The sequence below is a fragment of the Leucoraja erinacea genome, chromosome 12 (genome assembly GCF_028641065.1).
Source record: "Leucoraja erinacea ecotype New England chromosome 12, Leri_hhj_1, whole genome shotgun sequence".
NCBI lineage: Eukaryota > Metazoa > Chordata > Chondrichthyes > Rajiformes > Rajidae > Leucoraja > Leucoraja erinaceus.
The window spans coordinates 948,388-969,878 of NC_073388.1; the positions used below are offsets into that span (position 1 = coordinate 948,388).

Consider the following 21,491-nt stretch of genomic DNA (forward strand, 5'->3'; position numbering starts at 1 on the left):
TAGAACTCATGGGAAAGCTAACGGGAACTGGTGCCATGGTAGGCGTGTACCTGGTGGGCTAACGGGCTGTTTCCATGCTATATCGCTTATCTAAATTAAAGTGCTGTGTGTATACTTAGCGCACACTAATGTTACATTCGCGATCAAGCCATGATCAAAGCATTATTAACCTATCTATCATCTGCTTGCCCACAGAGCATAGACCACAAAAGCAGGAAGGGCCCCGGATCTCCTCAATCCTACAGTCATCGTGACATCGGCAATCTTCATTTGAGCACAGCCCACCGCCGATGGATCAATTGGAAGCACCATTTCACCAACACCTGGCATGTGGGAATAGAAGATAGAATAGCAGAGTACAGCAGCAATATCTTTGCCGAACATGATCATGATGCCAAATCTAATGTAATACCCTCTGCCTGCAAGTGATCCAGGTCCCTTTATTCACTGCGTATTCACTTGCCTATCCAAAGGCCTCCTAAATGCCACCAATGTAAATATTTCCACCAGAACCCTCGGCAGCAGGTTGCATGGGCCCATCACACCATGTGTGTAAAACATGCCCGCACATCTGTGATGTATCCCTCCCTCCTCTTATAACCAGATATAACCATATAACAATTACAGCACGGAAACTGGCCATCTCGGCCCTACAAGTCCGTGCCGAACAATTTTTTCCCCTTAGTCCCACCTGCCTGCACTCGTACCATAACCCTCCATTCCCTTCTCATCCATATGCCTATCCAATTTATTTTTAAATGATACCAATGAACCTGCCTCCACCACTTCCACTGGGAGCTCATTCCACACCGCCACCACTCTCTGCGTAAAGAAGTTCCCCCTCATATTACCCCTAAACTTCTGTCCCTATTCTTTTCCTTTAAGTAATGACCTCTGACCTTGGGGGAAAATGTTCAGCCAATCTACCCTATCCATGCCTCTCATAATTAGATAGAGTTCTATTAGGTCTCCCCTCAGCCTTCGCCTCTCCAGAGACGATAATCCAAATTTGTCCAACCTCTCCGCAAAGCAATTAACCCCTAATCTGTGCTTCATTCTGGACATCCTTTTCTTCCTTTCCAAAGCCTGTACATTCTTACTGAAATGAGGTGACCAGATCTCCATAGAATACAACAGATGCACCTTTTATGAAGATGCAACATGACTGCCTGACTCTTATATTCAACGCCCAATGAAGGCAAGAATGCTCCATGCCCTATTTCTCACTGTATCTAGTGTTGTCACAGCCAGGGAGTTATGGACTTGGATCCCAATATCCATCTGTACATGATGCTGTCAAGGTTCATTTAATTAATTGTGTACATTCCCCTGACGCTCGGTACAAGAACTGTTCCAGAGCCGCTGTCTGAAAAAAGCTCCGAGAATAGCTAAGGACAAACTGCACCCACTCCACACACACCTGGATCTCCTGCCATGCCATTAGGCAAGAGATACCGTAGCATCAAAGCCCGGACTACAAGACTGCTAAACAGTTTCCTGCCACAGGCTGTGAGGCTGCTAAACAGTCACTCTGTACTCACAGTCACCTGATTCTGCGGCTTTGCACTGACATTTTAATAACTCTGGCACTGGCCACTCAAATCAGCTGCCCTGGACATTTTAATGATTGGTTTAACTGTATTTTAATGTTGCTGTTTTACCTGCTTTTAACTATTGATACTGTTTCATCAGGGACTGGATTGTTTTTATTGTTATTATGTGTGAAATGTTTTAAGTTTCATGTGCGATGCTCCGGTATTCCCTGGGAAACGTCTTCTCATTTTGCACTGTACAACTGTTGCTTTGCATGATGACAATAAAGGTTGATTTGATTTGATTTGATTTGATGTTCTACTTCCCAAAGTCCAATACACTTCCGGGATTTAAACTCCATCTGTCTGTTCACCAGAAATATCTGGATTTAAAAGACTCTAAGTCTGCAAATGGTTGAGAGCTTCAACTTCCTTTGTGTTAATGTTACCAAGGATCTGTCGTGGACCAGCTGTGCCCAAGACTGCAAGAAATTGCCGGCATGTAGTTGTCACCAATCCATCAAACAGACCACACTCCCCACCATTGACTCTGTTTAAAGAGCACAATGCCTGCGAATAGCAACCGGCATCATCAACGTTTTGTTTCAGAACGGTCCTCCCATAAGCTTGGGTACTGTCCATTCATCTCCATCCCATAAGTGTATGTTTTAGTTTATATTTAGTTTTATAGTATGTGGGAGTGGTGGGGGAGGGGGAACTTTTTCTTCTCTTTCCACGACGGAGATGCAACTTATTCCATGTCGTATCTCCATCTGCACTGCGGCCTAACATCGTGGAGCTGGCGGCCTCTTGTTCTAGAGCTCCAAAACCGTGGAGCCTGTGGACGTTAACATCTCGGAGCGGGTGATCCCTTTGCCAGGGGTCGGCCTTTGTTGCTCCAACCTGCGGACTTTAACATCGTGAAACTCGCTGCCCCTGGTTAGCGACCAATTTCGGGTTCTCTCAGCCGCAGGAGTTTCGACCGCCCCAATGAGTTTCAAAGTAAAAGAAGTAATGACACTTTTGAAAAATATAAAAGTGGATAAGTCTCCAGGTCCTGACAGGATATTCCCTGGGACATTGAGGGAAGTTAGTGTAGAAATAGCCGGGGCTATGACAGAAATATTTCAAATGCCATTAGAAACGGGAATAGACCCCAAGGATTGGCGTACTGCGCATGTTGTTCCATTGTTTAAAAAGGGTTCTAAGAGTAAACCTAGCAATTATAGACCTGTTAGTATGACATCAGTCGTGGGCAAATTAATGGAAAAGATACTTAAAGATAATATATATAAGCATCTGGATAAACAGGGTCTGTTTAGGAACAGTCAACATGGATTTGTGCCTGGAAGGTCATGTTTGACTAATCTTCTTGAATTTTTTGAAGAGGTTACTACGGAAATTGATGAGGGTAAAGCAGTGGATGTTGTCTATATGGACTTTAGTAAGGCCTTTGACAAGGTTCCTCATGGAAGGTTGGTTAAGAAGGTTCAACTGTTGGGTATAAATGCAGGAGTAGCAAGATGGATTCAACAGTGGCTGAATGGGAGAAGCCCGAGGGTAATGGCCCGAGGGTAATGGTGGATGGCTGTTTATCGGGTTGGAGGCAGGTGACTAGTGGGGTGCCTCAGGGATCTGTGTTGGGTCCTTTGTTGTTTGTCATGTACATCAATGATCTGGATGAAGGTGTGGTAAATTGGATTAGTAAGTTTGCAGATGATACCAAGATAGGGGGTGTTGTGGATAATGAAGAGGATTTCCAAAGTCTACAGAGTGATTTAGGCCATTTGGAAGAATGGGCTGAAAGATGGCAGATGGAGTTTAATGCTGATAAATGTGAGGTGCTACACCTTGGCAGGACAAATCAAAATAGGACGTACATGGTAAATGGTAGGGAATTGAAGAATGCAGGTGAACAGAGGGATCTGGGAATAATCGTGCATAGTTCCTTGAAGGTGGAATCTCATATAGATAGGGTGGTAAAGAAAGCTTTTGGTATGCTAGCTTTTATAAATCAGAGCATTGAGTATAGAAGCTGGGATGTAATGTTAAAATTGTACAAGGCATTGGTGAGACCAAATCTGCAGTATGGTGTACAATTTTGGTCGCCCAATTATAGGAAGGATGTTAACAAAATAGAGAGAGTACAGAGGAGATTTACTAGAATGTTTTCTGGGTTTCAACAACTAAGTTACAGAGATAGGTTGAATGTTAGGTCTTTATTCTCTGGAGCGCAGAAGGTTAAGGGGGACTTGATAGAGGTCTTTAAAATGATGAGAGGGATAGACAGAGTTGATGTGGACAAGCTTTTCCCTTTGAGAATAGGGAAGATTTAAACAAGAGGACATGACTTCAGAATGAAGGGACAGAAGTTTAGGGGTAACATGAGGGGGAACTTCTTTACTCAGAGAGTGGTAGCAGTGTGGAATGAGCTTCCAGTGGAAGTGGTGGAGGCAGGTTTGTTGGTATCATTTAAAAATAAATTGGATAGGCATGTGGATGAGAAGGGAATGGAGGGTTATGGTATGAGTGCAGGCAGGTGGGACTAAGGGAAAAAAGTTGTTCGGCACGAACTTGTAGGGCCGAGATGGCCTGTTTCCATGCTGTAATTGTTATATGGTTATATGGTTAATGAGGGGGCTTAGTGGGAGCTTGATCATCGGTTGCGGATGGTTTGACTATCCCGACCGCAGGAGGAAAGAAGATAAGACTTTGTTGCCTTCCATCACAGTGCGGAAGGTGGAGCAGCCGCTGTGGTGGATGTTTATGTCAATGTTTATGTAGTTGTGTGTCTTGTTGCTTTTTTATTATGACTGTGTGGCAAACCAAATTCCTCCTATTTGCAGTAGAGCTTATACTTGGCTAATAATTTATGATTATGATTATGGACATTGGACTTAGTTTAGGGAATGGTGCGCTGCAATGCTGAGAACAGTGTTCGCCACTCTGTAACTTCTGCCTATGATCTGCCTATTGTACTTGTGTTTAACAAGGTTGTATTCATTTAGAGCATTGTCTGATCTGATTGAACAGCATACATTGAAAGCTTTTCGCTGTATCTCAGTGTACACGCCATCAATAAAAATATAGCTAAATCAAAACCTAGCTTCCCTAATCTGTTTCAACAGCTTCATTCCAATAGATTCTCTTTATATGCATTTTAAATTATATTTAATATTTTGTGTAATATGATGAGGTGTATGTGCAAGACCAAGAGGTTTCTGGTTAATAATGGAGGGTTGACCAGTTGGAGTTATTTATGAATGAAAATAAAGACAATCCACTTGTGACTGAACCACCTTTACATTGTGTGTTTGATACATTGTGTTAATGTAATAAACAGTGTGGTTTTACAGGACCTTAAATCACACGAATGCACATTGTGTGCAGTGAAGCGACATTGGGACATTCCTGTGTCCTGGATCTTCTCAGGTGCAAGAGGTCTTCACCTGACGGGCCCAGCTCCGAGATAGAACGCCCGAGAATCAGTGAATGTAATAGTTGAATAACATGTATGATAAGATGTTCAAGAAGGAACTGCAGATGCTGGAAGATCGAAGGTACACAAAATTGCTGGAGAAACTCAGCGGGTGCAGCAGCATCTATGGAGCGAAGGAAATAGGCGACGTTTCGGACCAAAACCCTTCTTCAGACTGGGCATGATAAGATGCTATCTTCACAGTTCACACTGCCCACCCAGCTTTGTGTCATCTGCAAATATGCTGGTGTTACTTTTAATTCCATCATCTAAATCATTAATATATATTGTAAATAGTTGAGGCCAGCGTTGCCTCATTCCACTAGTCACTGCCTGCCATTCTGACAGTGACCCGTTTATTCCTACCCTTTGTTTCCTGTCTGCCAACCAATTCTCTATCCATGCCAATACCCTACCCCCAATACCATGTGCTCTAATTTTGCACACTAATCTCCTGTATGGGACCTCATCAAAGGCTTTCTGAAAGTCCTGTTACAATCCATCCACTGGCTCTCCTTCATCCATTTTACTTGTCACATCCTCAAAAAATTCCAGAAGATTAGTCAAGCAGGATTTCCCCTTCATAAATCCATGCTGACTTGGACCAATCTTTTACTGCTATCCAAATGTGGCATTATTACTTCTTTACTAATTGACTCCAGCATCTTCCCCACCACCGATGGCAGGCGAACTGGTCTATAATTTCCCGGACGAGAAAGATAATTTATTGTTGCACCTTGTTTGTTTTACTCATTTATATTTGGTGACAGTCTATACATTGTTCGGAAGCTGGATATGCTCTAATGGCGATGGGTGAGTACTTTACTGCTGCCTGGTTGTGTGGCATTTGCCCTCTAAGGGACTTTCTTATTCACTGTTCCGTTCTAGATGCAGCTCTAATTGGAAGGAGCTTAGGGAACATGTGCTTGGGTCATATTGGACAGGACAGGTTGTTTTTTAAGCAAATATACAGAGATGTTGCTGGGTATCTGGAACGAGCTGCCAGAGGAGGTACTTGAGCCAAGTACCATGACAGAATTTAAAATATATTTGAACAGGTACATGAATAGGAAATGTTGAGAGGGATTTGGGCCAAATGCGGGCAGGTTGACTAGTGTAGTTGGGTCATCTTGGTCGGAAGGGTCTATTTCCGTGCTGTTTGCCTGGATGAATCTGTGAAAGGTTGAACAGCCGATCATTGCATCCACTGCAGCATCAATGGGAGAAAGTGGAGCTGATTTTGGAGAATATACTCAGACAGATCTTGACCAGGTGACTGTGCAGAGAATGATTCCATTGTGGGAGAAACTGGAACTAGAGATCGCCGATTTAGAATACAGGGATGCCCATTAAAAAAAATGCAGACAGACTTAAAGCCATGATTTTGGTAAATGACGATTTGATGTTATTATCAGATCAGCTGCTAAGTGTCTAAGCCAGCAGCACAGGGCAAGCGCAGGTTTCAGTTTGTGTTCCCGGCTCCTACTGTGAATGTAGATAATTGTATAATCCTTTACACACTCTGTAAGTGTACACAATCCGCTTGGGCCATGGCAATCTCCCAGTTGCTAAGCACTTTAACCCCCCCTCTCCCATTCCCCTACTTACCTTTGTTTGTTTCACTCTCCCTGACTCTCAGTCTGAAGAAGGGTCTCAACCTGGAACATCACCTGACATGACAGGCTGATCGGGAGGTCCGGGCCGCTGAGGAGGAGGATGTTCACCGTCGGGTATCGGCGTCGACGTTCCACCAGCCCGGCGTGAGGGCCTGAACATCGGGCCACCCGGGGCGGCGACTGCGGGTGCTCGGAAGGCCCCGACCACGGATGAACATCTGGGAAGATCGGAGGGGAGGCTGGCTGGACAATGGTGCCTTCCTCACCTTGGTGCCACTGTGTTGTGTTGTGTCGTGGACTTTCTGTGCTTGTGCTTTTTTTTGTTTTAATTCTATTTTATTTTTTTAATATGTTTTAATATTTATTATTTATTTATTTTTATGAAACTGACTGTAAAGAGAATTCATTTCGTTGTCTCTAATTGAGACAATTACAATAAATTTGAATACAATACAATACAATCCTTCTCACCAGAGATGCTGCCCGTCCCGCTGAGTTTCTCCAGCATTTTGTGTCTATCCTCGTTGTAACAACTTAATTGCCTATTGCGCAACAAGGTGCATTTACATACAGGGAATCAGTTGTAGATTGTCAGGTGTGATGCTAGTTGTGCCTCCATCATGTGTGTTCGCTGCTGAATATATTGAGTCTGTATTAGTGGGGGGATGCGTAACATTGCAACACACACTGTCAAACGTTTCTCAACAGCAGCCCCGATATGATCTTTGCAAATCTCTTCATATTATTCCTCATCACTAGGATGTTTAGGCGCTAAAAATCTCTGAAATAGGCAGGCAAAAAGGCACAATAAAATTACAAAAAAGGCACGAAAAAGGCATTTATTTCCACCACCAAAATAAGGCTAAAAATGATAATTATAAAGGTATACTACATTAAATGACCAAAGTTGCCTGGTTGCACATAACTACCAGCATTTTTTTCAAATTATCTGGTGTTAAACTATGTCGTCTGTCAGACAGAATATGCTACAGTTGTGAAAAACTTCTTTCTACCCCAGCTGAGGTCACTGGTGCATACCTGAAACAAGCTACAAACTCAATATTCATGTCGATATCTTGTGCATTACAACTACCTTTGAGAACTTTAGCCGTTTTGTATTTCTTCAAGATCTGTGTTAGCTAAAATCACCCTCTCATATTTTCCTTGTATGTCTTCACCTACATTGCCAGGAACTTTAACTACAAAGTACATCAAGTGAAGATGTAAACAACTGAGCAATAGTTCAGCTCTTTGACTTCTCCAATACTTCCGATCTCAAGAAATACTCCTTTGATGGTTGACCTGCCTCCAGTGTACCAATGACCACATTGGCAACAAATCTCCCCACAGCATCAGTTATCACGTCTATTGAGATCCATATTTTGTTGCATGCAACTTCATCAATGTTGAAGTTGCTGTCAACACAATGTTTCCGTAATGATGACTCGCTTGGTATATTTCCCTAAAAAAACTCAGATTTGTTTTCCAATTTCTAAAGGGGAATTCCAGCATCAATGAATGCGTTGCACAGATCACTCAAAAACTCAGATATGCGATTGGAGCCAGCAATAAAAGTTGTGAGGAGACAAGCTTGCGTATTTCCTACCTTCTGTTTCTCTGTCACCAACTTGTGCATGGAAATGAAATATCTTTTCTCATGATTCACTGTTTTTTCACATAAATTGCAAAACAGCACACAGGTGTTTGTAGAGAATACTAGACTAAGTGGGACCCGTTGGGTCCCAGCATCACATGGGAGGGCTGGACACCCAACACAATATTCCACCTCTCCACCAATTCCAATATTGCTGGCCAGTGGGGGAGGGGGGGGGGCTTTCTGTTGCGCTAGTATGAGTGTTGTGGGCCAAAGGTACTGATTTCCAGAGGGCTAGTATGGAGTTTGTGGGCCAAATGGAATTTTGGGCTGGCAGCACAGTCACTGAGGGCTGGCAGCTCAGTCACTGAGGCCTGGCAGTACAATCACTCGGACCTGGCAGGCTGGCGGCTGAGAAACTGCCAGAAATTCTGCCCAAAACAGGTGACAGACTGTAAGAGAGAAGCGGGAAGAAGGTGGACTGAATGGATTATTGGACTGGCAGTTCAGTCACTTACAGCTGGTGGGCTGGCAGTTCACTAACTCATGGCTCGTGGGCTGGCAGTGCAGTCACTCACGCCTGGTACGCTAGCAGTTCACTCAGTCACCCCACCTACCTTCACCACCCCCCTCCCCCACTCTGCTCCTTGCCATTCCCCTCCCAGCCACACATTCAGTGCATCTCCAAACAACCTCCCCCCATGCACTCTTAGTGGCTCTCCCACAGAGCAGCCATTCCTGTCTATTAGGTTCTATTGTGATGAAGAACACACAGCATTAAAAGTGCAAAAAAGTTTTATTAAAGTTTAAAACATTGGTACACTCTCACCAAATCATTCCATTTTTTACAGGGTGTGGACTTGACTTTAAGCATTTTTGATGCTTGCAAGGGTAGACCCTACAGGAGCGGGGATGCAGACCTCTACAGGCAGGCCAAGTACAAGCTAAGAAGAGGAATCAGAGCTGCCAAGGAAAGGTACTCTGAGAGGTTGAGGTGCAAGTTCTCAGCAAATTACTCTTCTTCAGTGTGGAAGGGCTTGCAAGAAATCACAAGCTACAAGAGGAAAACCCCTTGCTCCTTGGACAATCGTCAGCTGACCAACGACCTGAACGAGTTCTACTGCAGTTTCGATAAACAGAAAAGACTGGACCCTTCCCCACCTACTCCTCCCCAATCACCACTTCACACCTACTTAAAGCATGACTCCAGTTTGCAAAGACTGGACCCTTTCCCATGCACCCCTCTTCAATCACCACTGAACACCCACTTACAGCCAGGTGTTGCCCCGGTGGTGTAAATGTTCTTGTAAGTTACGTTAAAACAGCAAAAAAGGCTGATTTAGGCACTCAATCGTGAAAAAGGCATTATCCTACTGAAATCATCAAAAAAGGCATGAAAAGGCACATGGCAAAATCCTGGCTCTACTCATCACATAATTGAATCAGTTATACAGTGTGAAACAGGGTCATTCGGCCCAACTTGCCCACAAAACACTCAACAGTCAATGGTCAATTGTGCTTGTTATTCTCACATTTGTTACTTGTGAGCACATTGAAATTATGTTCCTTCTACACTAGTCCTCCTTGCCTGTGTTTGACCCATATCCATCCTAACCTGTCCTATCCATGTACCTGTCTAAATGTTTCTTAAACATTGCAATAGTACCAGCCTCAACTATCTCTTCCGGCAGCTTGTTCCATACACCCACCACACTTTGTGTAGAAAATCTTACCCTTCAGATACCTATAAAATCTTTCCCCCTTCACCTTAAACCTATGTCCTCTGGCGCTTGATTCACATACTCTGGGCAAAAGATTCTGTGCATCTACCCAATCTATTCCAGTCATGCTTTTACACACCTCTATATGATCATTATGCACCTGAATAGGTTAATTGTACACCTCCATATGATCATTATACACCTCTATAGGATCATTATACACCTCTATAAGATCAGTCCTTTATCAAAACTAAATTCAAGATGCATCGTAGCGGCTCGTCATGACAGCCGTAGGTATTCAGGGCATCAGGTAAGTCAGGACGTTTTTTCCAGCCTGATATAAAATGTCCACGAGTAAAACAATAGTCGGGAGGATGCCCCGAGTACCTACGGCTGGTTTATAATATATCTACGGACTCCTACGGATCCGTTACGAACATTCTGCGAGTTTGAATCAAGGGGAAAACTCGGGAGAATTTGTGAATTACCTCGTAAAGTGGGAACCAATTTGCTCAGTGGAATATTTAGAACTGTCTGCAATCTGAACAAATTACGCCTCTCATCATTTATTTGTCCCCCATATCTGTAGAGTCTTGATGACAAACCAATGTTTTCTATATTTTATTGAACAATTACCACCTACGACACATTACCCTGGATTTCACGCTCAATGTAACGGATGACTTTGACTTGTACCGTCTGTGGAATGAGGTGCTGCCCATTGATGAAAATGTGTGTAAATACTATGTGCATGAGTTGCATGGAATATTGTACTCTATGGAGCACCTTCGCAACATGTGGGAAGGTGCAATGCATTTCTGCAGGAAAGACAACTCTCTTTTGGTGTTTCTCATGTATTGAGATACATTGCGCTGCACAAGCAAAAGTAAGAAAAACATCAGACCACAATATTTGCATTTCTATTGAGGTTTTATCTTGAATAATCAGAAGGCACAGATATGTATTGATGAGAGAAATATTTGGAATAGTGTATGTTAATCACAGAGCGTTTTTGAATACATCAGATCGGTAACATACATTGTGCTGAAAATCAGAATTAATACAGTTCATTAGTTCCTGGAGCAGAATTAGGCCATTCGTCCCATCAAGTCTATTCCACCATTCAATCATGGCTGATCTATCTTTCCCATTCAACAAGTGTCAAATGGGCATTTACAATTAATTTTTAAAGCTACGCAAGGCCATTATTTTTACACAATGCAATTTCTTTCAATAATTCATCATATTATGTCATGTTATCTATTGATATTTCTGTGATAAATTTATGTTCTTTACCCATGTTAATGAAAATGTCAAAAGATTGTTTTATTTGTGTTGCATAGTTATTGTCTGTACAATTATTAGTTTTACCCCCCATCACCGTGTGTTAATATGTGTTTCTCATACAAAGAATGCACCTATCTGTAATGCAAGGGAACTTCAACACACACTGCCCTCCGTATACAAGACCTTGCCAATGGCCACTGGGCCAACTTCCTGAAGTACAATCCATTCCTACACCCGATTGGTGAAAAGTCACAGGTCAACGAGACAAGAACCTAGCTGGTAAACTCTGACCCACATTAAACCTCAGAGGTTTGTAGGGATGGTGAATATGCATTGTCCAATCATTTGTGTGCTTTACTACACTTATTTTGTGCTAAAAATCCCCAGCGTTTCAGCTGCATTTATGGCTGTCAAATTGGCTGCTAACTGTAAGGTGCTGTTGGTTGGTACCTTGCAATGGCGGATGGCAGCACTTTCATATGAAGAAAGACTGGATAGACTCGGCTTGTACTCGCTAGAATTTAGAAGATTGAGGGGGGATCTTATAGAAGCTTACAAAAATTCTTCAGGGGTTGGACAGGCTAGATGCAGAAAGATTGTTCCCGATGTTGGGGAAGTCCAGAACAAGGGGGTCACAGTTTAAGGATAAGGGGGAAATCTTTTAGGACCGAGATGAGGAAAACATTTTTCACACAGAGAGTGGTGAATCTGCGGAATTCTCTCCCGCAGAAGGTAGTTGAGGCCAGTTCATTGGCTATATTTAAGAGGGAGTTAGGTGTGGCCATTGTGGCTAAAGGGAGAAGGCAGATACGGGATACTGTGTTGGATGATCATATTGAATGGCGGTGCAGGCTTGAAGGGCCGAATGGCCTACTCCTGCACCTATGTTCTATGTTTCTATATATAACAGGTAGGTGCAGCCTGTGTGAAGTTTGCATGGTTTCCATATGACCATGTGGGTTTTCTCCGGGTGCTCAGGTTTCTACCCATAAAGACGTGTAGGATTGTAGGTTAATTGGCCTCTGTAAAATATCCTCTAGTGTGGAGTGAGTGGATGAGACAGTGCGGTAAATTCGACCTAGTGTGAAACTGTGATCAATGGTCGGGGTGGAGTTGGTGGGCTGAGGGACCTGTTTCCATGCTGTATCTCTAAACTGAAAGTTCACAAAACTGTGCCTTCTATAGGCCCATGCTGAATAACATTTCACCTTGATTGTTACAGAGCTTCTGAATTTCTGGAAGTACCACCTGTACATCTCACTGGTGGTTCCTGGTCATCATAAATATACTATCACTCTTGTATTTATCCAGCAAGATTAGGCATTAGACTTCTTCAATCTATTGACTTCTTTCAATCTATTGAAAGTAAGCATGCAGGTACAGCAGGCAGAGAAGAAAGCTACTGGCATGTTGGCCTTCATTGTGTGAGGATTTGGTTTAGGAGCAAGGAGATCCTACTGCAGTTGTACAGGGCCCTTGAGAGACCACACCTGGAGTATTGTGTGCAATTTTGGTCTCCTAATTTGAGGAAGGACATTCTTGCTCTTAAGGGAGTGCAGAGTAAGTTCTCGAGGTTAATATCCGGGATAGCAGGACTGTCATATGAGGAAAGATTGGAAAGACTGCGCTTGTATTCACTGGAGTTTAGAAAACTGAGAGGGGGCCTTATAGAAACATATACAATTATTAAGAGATTGGACACGCTAGATACAGGAAACATGTTCCCAATGTTGGGGGAGCCCAGAACCAGGTGATAAAACGGGAGACCATTTAAAACTGAGAGGAGAAAAAAACGTTTTCACCCAGAGAGTTGTGAATTTGTGGAATTCGCTGCCCACAGAAGGCAGTGGAAGCCAATACACTGGAGGAATTTAAAAGTTAGACAGAGCTCTTGGGGCTCGTGGAATCAAGGGGAATGTGGAGAAGGCAGGCACAGGTTACTGATTGTGGATGATGATCAGCCATGATCATCATGAATAGTGGTGCTTGCTTGAAGGGCCAAAAGGCCTCCTCCTGCACCTATTTTCCTATGTTTCTTTGTTTCCATGCATGGCGGTGCTGGCTCAAAGGGCCGAATGGCCTACTCCCACACCTATATTCTATGTGTCTATGACTACAACATAAAAGGAACTCGATTAATTGAAAGACGTAAAATCATGTTTGATAGTGGCATTTAAAGGCCTTTGGATAGGCACCTGGATGTGCAGACAGTAGAGAGACATGGATCATGTACTGACAAATGAGATCAGTTGAACTTGGCGTAACGTTGGCATTATTCGAAGGGCCCATTCCTGTGCTGTCCCCTTCTATGTTCAAGTTTCAAACGCTACCCTCACCACCCTCTCCGCACTCTCTGTCAGATCCTTCAGCACATCTCTCAGGATCTTGAAGGTCATGAGGAATGATGAACCTGCTCCAAAAATGGAGCCAATGACTGGGACAATGTCGAGAGCTAGTTCCAGGGCTGACACGGTAACAGCCGCGACTCCCCAACCTACCCTCGTAATGACATCTGGAGTTATTTCTCCCAGCAGGGGACTTTTAGCCGCGGCTTTCAGCTCTTCCACGGATTTACCTGTTCTGTTGGCCAGTCGGTGAAGAGAAGCATCATCAAGACCCAGGCATTTCCGGAACTGGACGATTGCTCCAATCAATATCCCAATGTCACAAGCGAGAGAGACTCCAGGGACTGGGATGGCCCCAACTAATCCCGAGATGGTCGCCAACGCCCAGATCCCCTTCTTCAGCAACTCACTTTTCTTCTGAACAATCTCCACGCTGAGGTTGGGAAGGGCCAAGACAAAGATCCTTTTCTTTATGTTTGGTAAATCACCTTCCAGTGCTTCATTTAACTCAGCAAAATCATACTGATCCTGTTTAAAACTGGATATCAGGAATACGGTGGGATCAGGGATCCCGACATTCCCCAACGTACTGACGCAGTCACTACGGATCTTTTCCATTTCTGCAACTTCATCAAATTCTTTCCGTTCTCTCCGCATTGAATAAAGGTCAGCGTCAATCTTAGAGCGGACAAAATAGAACTTCTTCCCCAGCCGCTTAATCTCCTTGGCAAGTTTTGCATCATTCTCTTTGAATCGAGTAGCTGACACTATGATGAAGAAATCATATTTTTTAAATTGCATATTCCTCAGGTAGGAACCCGCGGTGAATCGTTGGGTTCCGGTCCCCGGCAGGTCCCAGTAGCGGACATTGGGCAGAGTGGGATGTGGGTATCCGGTTGGCACCTTTGTAGTTTCCGTGGTCCCAACCTCAGCCGCTCCCTGATCTTCGCTACGAAGCCCTCTCATGGCGTTGATGAGGGTGGATTTTCCTGTACCCGTCTCTCCCGTCACGGCAATGTTCAGCTCAGTGTTGTCCAGTTCTTTGATCTTCTTCTGTATCAAAGGTTGAACCTTTTTCACACCTCCCGTTTCAAAGGCGGACTTCAGTTTGCTGAGCTCTTCCTGAGTGAAGAATGTGGGGGTCTCAGACTGAGCCGCCTGTTGGCTGAAAGGAAACATGTGTTAGAACATGACTGAATGGAACCATGATAGTTTCCAGTTGAAATAGCATCGAAATACATTGCACATTGCATCATTACCAGATATCCTCATGTCAACCTGACCTATTGATTACACAACATGCTAAACAAAGCTTTTTTTCACTGTACTTCTGTACACATGCACAATGATAAGGCTAAGTATAGTTTATGGTTGATATGCTTTTCCTGCAACAGAACAAAGTGCAACAGATAATCTGTACAGAGTGAGATTCTGGAATGTGCCTGGGTATGGATCAGTTGATGGTGGAGACATGAGGGACTGCAGATGTTGGAATCTAGTGTAAACAGCAATGCCAGAAGACGTCAGTAGGTCAGGCAGCATGTATGGAAGCAAAAGGAAGATGGACATTTTGGGTCGAGGCTGCACCAGCCCCACTTAGTTCCTCCTGCAGTTTGTTCATTTGTTGCTGTTAGTCAATATACTTTGACTGTGAATAGCCACCCTTGCTTTAACTCATGGAACTGCTGATCTTGGTCTCATTACAGGAAGCCCAGCCACTCGACACATGCCGCCTGACCGGCCGAGCTTCTCCAGATATTGGTGTCTCCCTGATCAATCGATACCTGTCCCCAAACACATTACAGAAGCTGCTGCCCTTCCACATCGGGCCAACTAATCCTTCCCGTACCACTTCCCTCCGTTCACCTGCATGTCTTCACTCTGTAATATCCACTCACTCCAAGAAGGCCTCCACTTACATGGCCCTGTATGTTCCCAGGTTTAGGTGTTGGGGTCAAGTTGGTGAAGTGAGGTTTGGGTAGAGTCAGAGAACAGTTGCTTTGTGAGGGTACATCTGCTCAAGAAGGGGAGCGTTTAAATGTGTTTCTCATACAAAGAATGCATCTATCTGTAATGAAGGGAATCGGAAGGATCTTGACAAACAATGAACAGAGCAAAGTGGCTCCACAACCCGTGGACTAATGCAAAGCTCTGTGGTCTAAGTACATCCAGTCATGAATAGGTTGCAGAAGGTGATAGAGGCTTCCACAACATGCCCAGTCTCAACTAAAGAAGAATGAATTGTCAGATTGTCAGAGTGCCTGCGCCAACACAGAACACAGCCATAGAATCGTAGAAGGATCCAACACAGAAACAGGCCATTCAGCCCAACTCGTCCCTGTTAACAGGATGCCAACCAGGGCTAATCCCTTTCACCCACGTCTGGGCCATATCCCACTAACCTTTCCAATTCCTGTCTGTGTTAAATGCCTTTATACCACCAGGGGGCGCCGCACGTTGGCTGCCTCGCCAATGGGCCATCTTTGTCTTTTTCATCCTTTGTCTTTTTAGTTTGTTGTAAAATGTATCTTTCAGTTTATCTTTAGTTTGTGTATTTGTGGGGGGTGGTGGGGGAAACTTGTTTATCTCTTTCCTCAATGGAGACTTTCACAAAGCATTTGAAAATGTCCCACATAGGAGATTAGTGGGCAAAATTAGGTCACATGGCATTGGGGGTAGAGTGCTGACATGGATAGAGAAGTGGTTGGCAGACAGGAAACAAAGAGTAGGGATTAACGGGTCCCTTTCAGAATGGCAGGCAGTGACTAGTGGGGAACCGCAAGGCTCGGTACTGGGATCGCAGTTATTTACAATATACATCAATCATTTGGATGAAGGGATTCAAAGTAAGATTAGCAAATTTGCAGATGACACAAAGCTAGGGAGCAGTGTGAACTGTGAGGAGGATGCTATGAGAATGCAGGGTGACTTGGGACAGGTTGGGGGAGTGGGCAGATGCATGGCAGATGAAGTTTAATGTGGATAAATGTGAGGTTATCCCCTTTGGTAGAAAAAACAGGAAGGCAGATTACTATCTAAATGGCGTCAAGTTGGGAAAAGGGGAAGTACAATGGGATCTGGAGGTCCTTTTTCATCAGTCTATGAAAGTAAGCATGCAGTTGCAGCAGGCAGTGAAGAAAGCGAATGGCATGTTGGCCTTTATAACAAGAGGAATCGAATATAGGAGCAAAGAGGGCCTTCTGCAGTTGTACAGAGCCCTAGTGAGACCACACCTGGAGTATTGTGTGCAGTTTTGGTCCCCTAACTTGAGGAAGGACATTCTTGCTATTGAGGGAGTGCAGGATAGGTTTGCAGGTTAATTCCCGGGATGGCGGGACTGTCATATGCTGATAGAATGGAGCAGCTGGGCTTGTACACTCTGGACTTTAGATATATGATTGTTTAAGGGTTTGGACACGCTAGAGGCAGGAGACTTGTTCCCGATGTTGGAGGAGTCCAGAACCAGGGGCCAAAGTTTAAGAATAAGGAGTAAGCCATTTAGAACGGAGATGAGGAAACATTTTTTCTCACAGAGAGTGGTGAGTCTGTGGAATTCTCTGCCTCAGAGGGTGGTGGAGGCAGGTTCTCTGGATGCTTTCAAGAGAGAGCTAGATCGGGCTAAAATTTTTAAAATAGCGAAGTCAGGGGATATGGGGAGAAGGCAGGAACAGGGTACTAATTGGGGATGATCAGCCAGGATGATATTGAATGGCGGTGCTTGTTCGAAGGGCCGAATGGCCTACTCCTGCACCTACTGTCCATTGAGATGCAACTCTTTCCATGTCGTATCTCCGTCTGCACTGCAGCCTAGCATCGTGAAGTTGTCGGCCTCTGCTTTGGGATTTCTAGACTCCAAAACCACGGAGCCTGCGGACTTTACCATCTTGGAGCGGGCGTTCCAATTGCCAGGGGTCGGCTTTTGTTGCTCCAAGTCGCAAGAGTTCGACCGCCCCAACGTTGGAGCTCGATCTCCAGCTGCGGTTGGTTCGCAGGAGGAAAGGATTAAAGTGGATAAGACTTTATTGCCGTCCATCACAGTGGGGAATGTGGAGGAGTCACTGTGGTGGATGTTTATATCACATTCGTATATAGTTGTGTGTCTTGTTGCTTTTTAGGTTTGACTGTTCCTCGTTTGTTGCTAAACCCACTTGGCTAATAAATGACGATCGTGTTCCTGTCTCTACCACTTCTCTGACAGCTGGTTCCAAATACCCACCAGTCATCTTTACCCCTCAACTGGAAACCCTCCAGATTTTAATTACCTGCCCTGTGAAAAAGACAAGTCACCATTCACCATACCGATCGATGTTCCTCATCATTGTATATATCTCTATCTCAACCCGGGGTGATGGGGAGACGGGAGACGGAGTGACAGGGAGACAGGGAGACAGGGTGACAGGGAGACAGGGTGAAGACAGGGAGACAGGGGTGATGGGGAGACAGGGTGACAAGGGACAGGGTGGACAGGGTGATGGGGGAGACAGGGTGACAGGGACAGGGTGACAGGGAGACAGGGAGACAGGGTGACAGGGTGACAGGGAGACAGGGTGACAGGGAGGCAGGGAGACAGGGTGAAAGGGTGACGGGGTGACAGGGAGACGGGGAGACAGGGTGACAGGGTGACGGGGAGACAGGGTGACAGGGTGACAGGGAGACAGGGTGACAGGGAGACAGGGAGACAGGGTGACAGGGTGATGGGGAGACAGGGTGATGGGGAGACAGGGTGATGGGGAGACAGGGTGACAGGGTGATGGGAGACAGGTTGGGATGGGGAGACAGGGTGATGGGGAGACAGGGTGACAGGGTGATGGGGAGACAGGGGTGACAGGGAGACAGGGTGATGGGGAGACAGGGTGATGGGGAGACAGGGTGATGGGGAGACAGGGTGATGGGGAGACAGGGTGACAGGGTGATGGGGAGACAGGGTGACAGGGAGACAGGGTGACAGGGTGATGGGGAGACAGGGTGACAGGGTGACTGGGAGACAGGGTGCGGTGTGTCCGGACCTACCTGGAACTGCTTCCTCCCATTTCTGATCTCTGTGTCTCGCTGCCGGCCTGTGTGATGATCCAGTGATCCCGGCGCTGTGCTGAGGTGAGGTCGGTGATCAGAGCTCCTCTTTGTCCGTGGATGTGTCAGTCTGCTCCTTCAAGAGGAAAGTAGTGAGAGAGTGAGTGATGGTTTGTTCTATACCAGAAATCCCTGAGGCTATTGGGAAAATCACCCTTAATCAGGATGGGTTTCATGCAATCTACTGAAAATGGACCGATACGTGCTGGGGTTTAGAAGGATGAGGGGGACCTCATTGAGACTTACCAAAAACCTGTCTAGTGGATGTGGACAGGATGTTCCCACTAGTGGGAGAATCTTGGGCCCAATGTCATAGCCTCAGAACTAAAGGACATTCCTTTAGGAATAGGAATTTATTTTAGTTCGAGGCTGGTGAATCTGTGGAAATCAATGCCACTGAAGGCTGTGGAGGCCAAGTCAATGGATTTCTCCAAGGCAGAGATACATTCTTCATTCGTTATGGGTGTAAGGGGATATGGGGAGAAGGCAGAGAATGGGGTTAGGAGGGAGAGATAGATCAGCCATGGTAGATGGTGGAGTAGACTTGATGGGCCGAATGGCCTAATTCTGCTCCTTTCACTTATGAACCTGTGTACAGCGGGGATGTCTCACCCCACCTTTCTCAACCTGACAGCAGGAGGTTTGGAGAATTGAGTCCCCCCACCCCCAGAGAAGGAGGACTTGTTGAACACAGAGACTGGTAGTGAATGGAGATGGGGAAAATTCAAGGTCTCTGTGGGTCGGTCTACAGACGTAGTCTGTAAATCAGTCAGTACTTTGAAACGGTGACTGACAACCTCATACAATAACTGGCTCGTGTGTAACTGGAAACGCTGTAACAATCCCCTTGTTAAAACAGTGTCTTGGACTGGAAATCCCTGTTACATCCATCTCTGTACCACCCACTCCTCTGACATCAGTCTGAAGGGTCTCAACCCGAAAGGTCACCCATTCCATCTCCCCAGAGATGCTGCCTGTCCCGCTGAAGTACTTCAGCATTTTGTGTCTAAACTGAAACATCTGATAGACAACAATGTTACCTGTGGCAAATTCACCACCATCAACATGTGGCAGAAAAAGGATGGCAGGGACTAGTTGGGCCGAATGGTCTATTTCTGTACAGTAAATGTTACCACCAACAGAGATCAATCAAAATGATCAGGTACTGAAACAATGTCCAGGACCAGGGTCACAGTTTAAGAATAAGGCCATTTAGGACTGAGATGAGGAAAAACTTTTTCACTCAGAGAGCTGTGAATCTGTGGAATTCTCTGCCACAGAAGGCAGTGGAAGCCAATTTACTGGATGTTTTCAAGAGAGTTAGATTTAGATCTAATGGACTAAAGGAATCAAGGGACATGGGGTGGAAAAAGCAGGAACGGGGAACTAATTTTAGATGATCAGCCATGATCATATGGAAGGGCGGTGCTGGCTCGAACCGCCTACTACTGCAAATATTTTGCTGTTTCTATGCTTCTAACGTGGCTCCGAGAGAGGGTTGATATTCTGCAGGGGGTCCCGGGCCCGGAGACAAGTGTCAGAGAGGGGCAGACAATCCACTCAGTCTCCTCACCGCCCACAGGAGGCCGCGGGGCTGGAGTTTGTGCCGCTCTGGTTGTAGCGGATGTTAAAGAGTCCCAGTGACAACAGCGGCCGCCTTCTCTCCCATTGAGTGCCCGGAACAACAAGACGGACTAGTAACGTGACAACAAACGCCAGCGGCCACTCGCTAATCCCCTATCATGTTTACCAATCTATTTGCAATGTATTGAGTGCAACGCCCGCTCTCTGAAACCGCTCCCATTCAGAGAGAATCTGAAGGACAAACAAAGGGTGTTTTGCTGCTGCTGTTAAGTTTCGATTCGCCCAAAACTTCAAGTCCAGACCATGCAGGAAGTTGAGAGCCGCGCTGGTGAAGGAGGGGGAGGGGGAGACTTTACACATGTAAGGCTCAAGTGTTGCCGGAGATGTTCCGTCTATTGTGGGATCCAGTCGCTTTGCAGCAGATCACACGGAGAGCTGACGGGGACAACATTGCTGCCTTTACAGTGTGGCTCCATCTAACGTGACACCGTCGCGCTGGGAACTCGCCTTAGTTTGTGCTTCAACCGCTTGTTCCTACCTGTACTCCTTCTTGCAGGTGGACGCTGGAGGGGAAAGGTGAACACAACAAGCAGTGTGTGGCTCGCACCTCTCTCTCCTTCTCTCCTTCTCCCCCTTCCCGTTCGCTTTCGGTTTCGGTTGCTATTGTTCTCTCTCTCTATCTCCGCCTCACTCACCCCCTCTCTCTCTCCACCCCGTCGCTTCATGTGATTGGACCATGTCTTACATGAACCAATTGCAATAATGCGCCTGTTTGAAGCGTGGGATCTTTGGTTTGAAATTCCTGGGATTTGGGTAACATAGAAACATATAAATTAGGTGCAGGAGTAGGCCATTCGGCCCTTCGAGCCTGCACCGCCATTCCATATGATCATGGCTGATCATCCAACTCAGTATCCCGTACCTGCCTTCTCTCCATACCCTCTGATCCCCTTAGCCACAAGGGCCACATCTAACTCCCTCTTAAATATATCCAAAGAACTGTGGCCTCGACTACCCTCTGTGGCAGAGAGTTCCAGAGATTCACCACTGTCTGTGTGAAAAAAGTTCTTCTCATCTCGGGTTTAAAGGATTTCCCCCTTATCCTTAAGCTGTGACCCCTTGTCCTGGACTTCCCCAACATCGGGAGCAATTTTCCTGCATCTAGCCTGTCCAACCCCTTAAGAATTTTGTAAGTTTCTATAAGATCCCCTCTCAATCTCTTAAATTCTAGAGAGTATAAACCAAGTCTATCCATCGTCATAGA

The 21,491-nt window shown here is 45.4% G+C and overlaps 1 protein-coding gene across 2 annotated transcripts; it reads right to left on the reverse strand.

Moving 5' to 3' along the window:
- Positions 1–13,055: 13,055 nt before the first annotated feature.
- Positions 13,056–20,923, reverse strand: LOC129701975 (interferon-inducible GTPase 5-like). 2 transcript variants are annotated; one of them, XM_055643432.1, is made up of 3 exons: positions 20,766–20,923; positions 18,584–18,719; positions 13,057–14,738 (listed from the first exon to the last, which is right to left on the reverse strand). In XM_055643432.1, the coding sequence occupies exons 2-3, from the start codon at positions 18,601–18,603 to the stop codon at positions 13,541–13,543; spliced, it is 1,218 nt and encodes a 405-aa protein (XP_055499407.1). In that variant the 5' UTR covers positions 18,604–18,719; positions 20,766–20,923; the 3' UTR covers positions 13,057–13,540. The 2 variants fall into 2 exon arrangements, with proteins under 2 accessions (XP_055499408.1, XP_055499407.1); XM_055643433.1 differs by lacking the exon at positions 20,766–20,923 and having other exon boundaries at positions 13,056–14,738; positions 18,584–18,703.
- Between the last annotated feature and the right edge of the window lie 568 nt (positions 20,924–21,491).

Coding starts and splice junctions, on each gene's coding strand:
- LOC129701975 (XM_055643433.1), bottom strand. CDS start 18,603: ATGGGAGGAAGCAGTTCCAG. Junction 14,739..18,583: donor ATGGGAGGAAGCAGTTCCAG/GTAGGTCCGGAC, acceptor GTTTCCTTTCAG/CCAACAGGCGGCTCAGTCTG.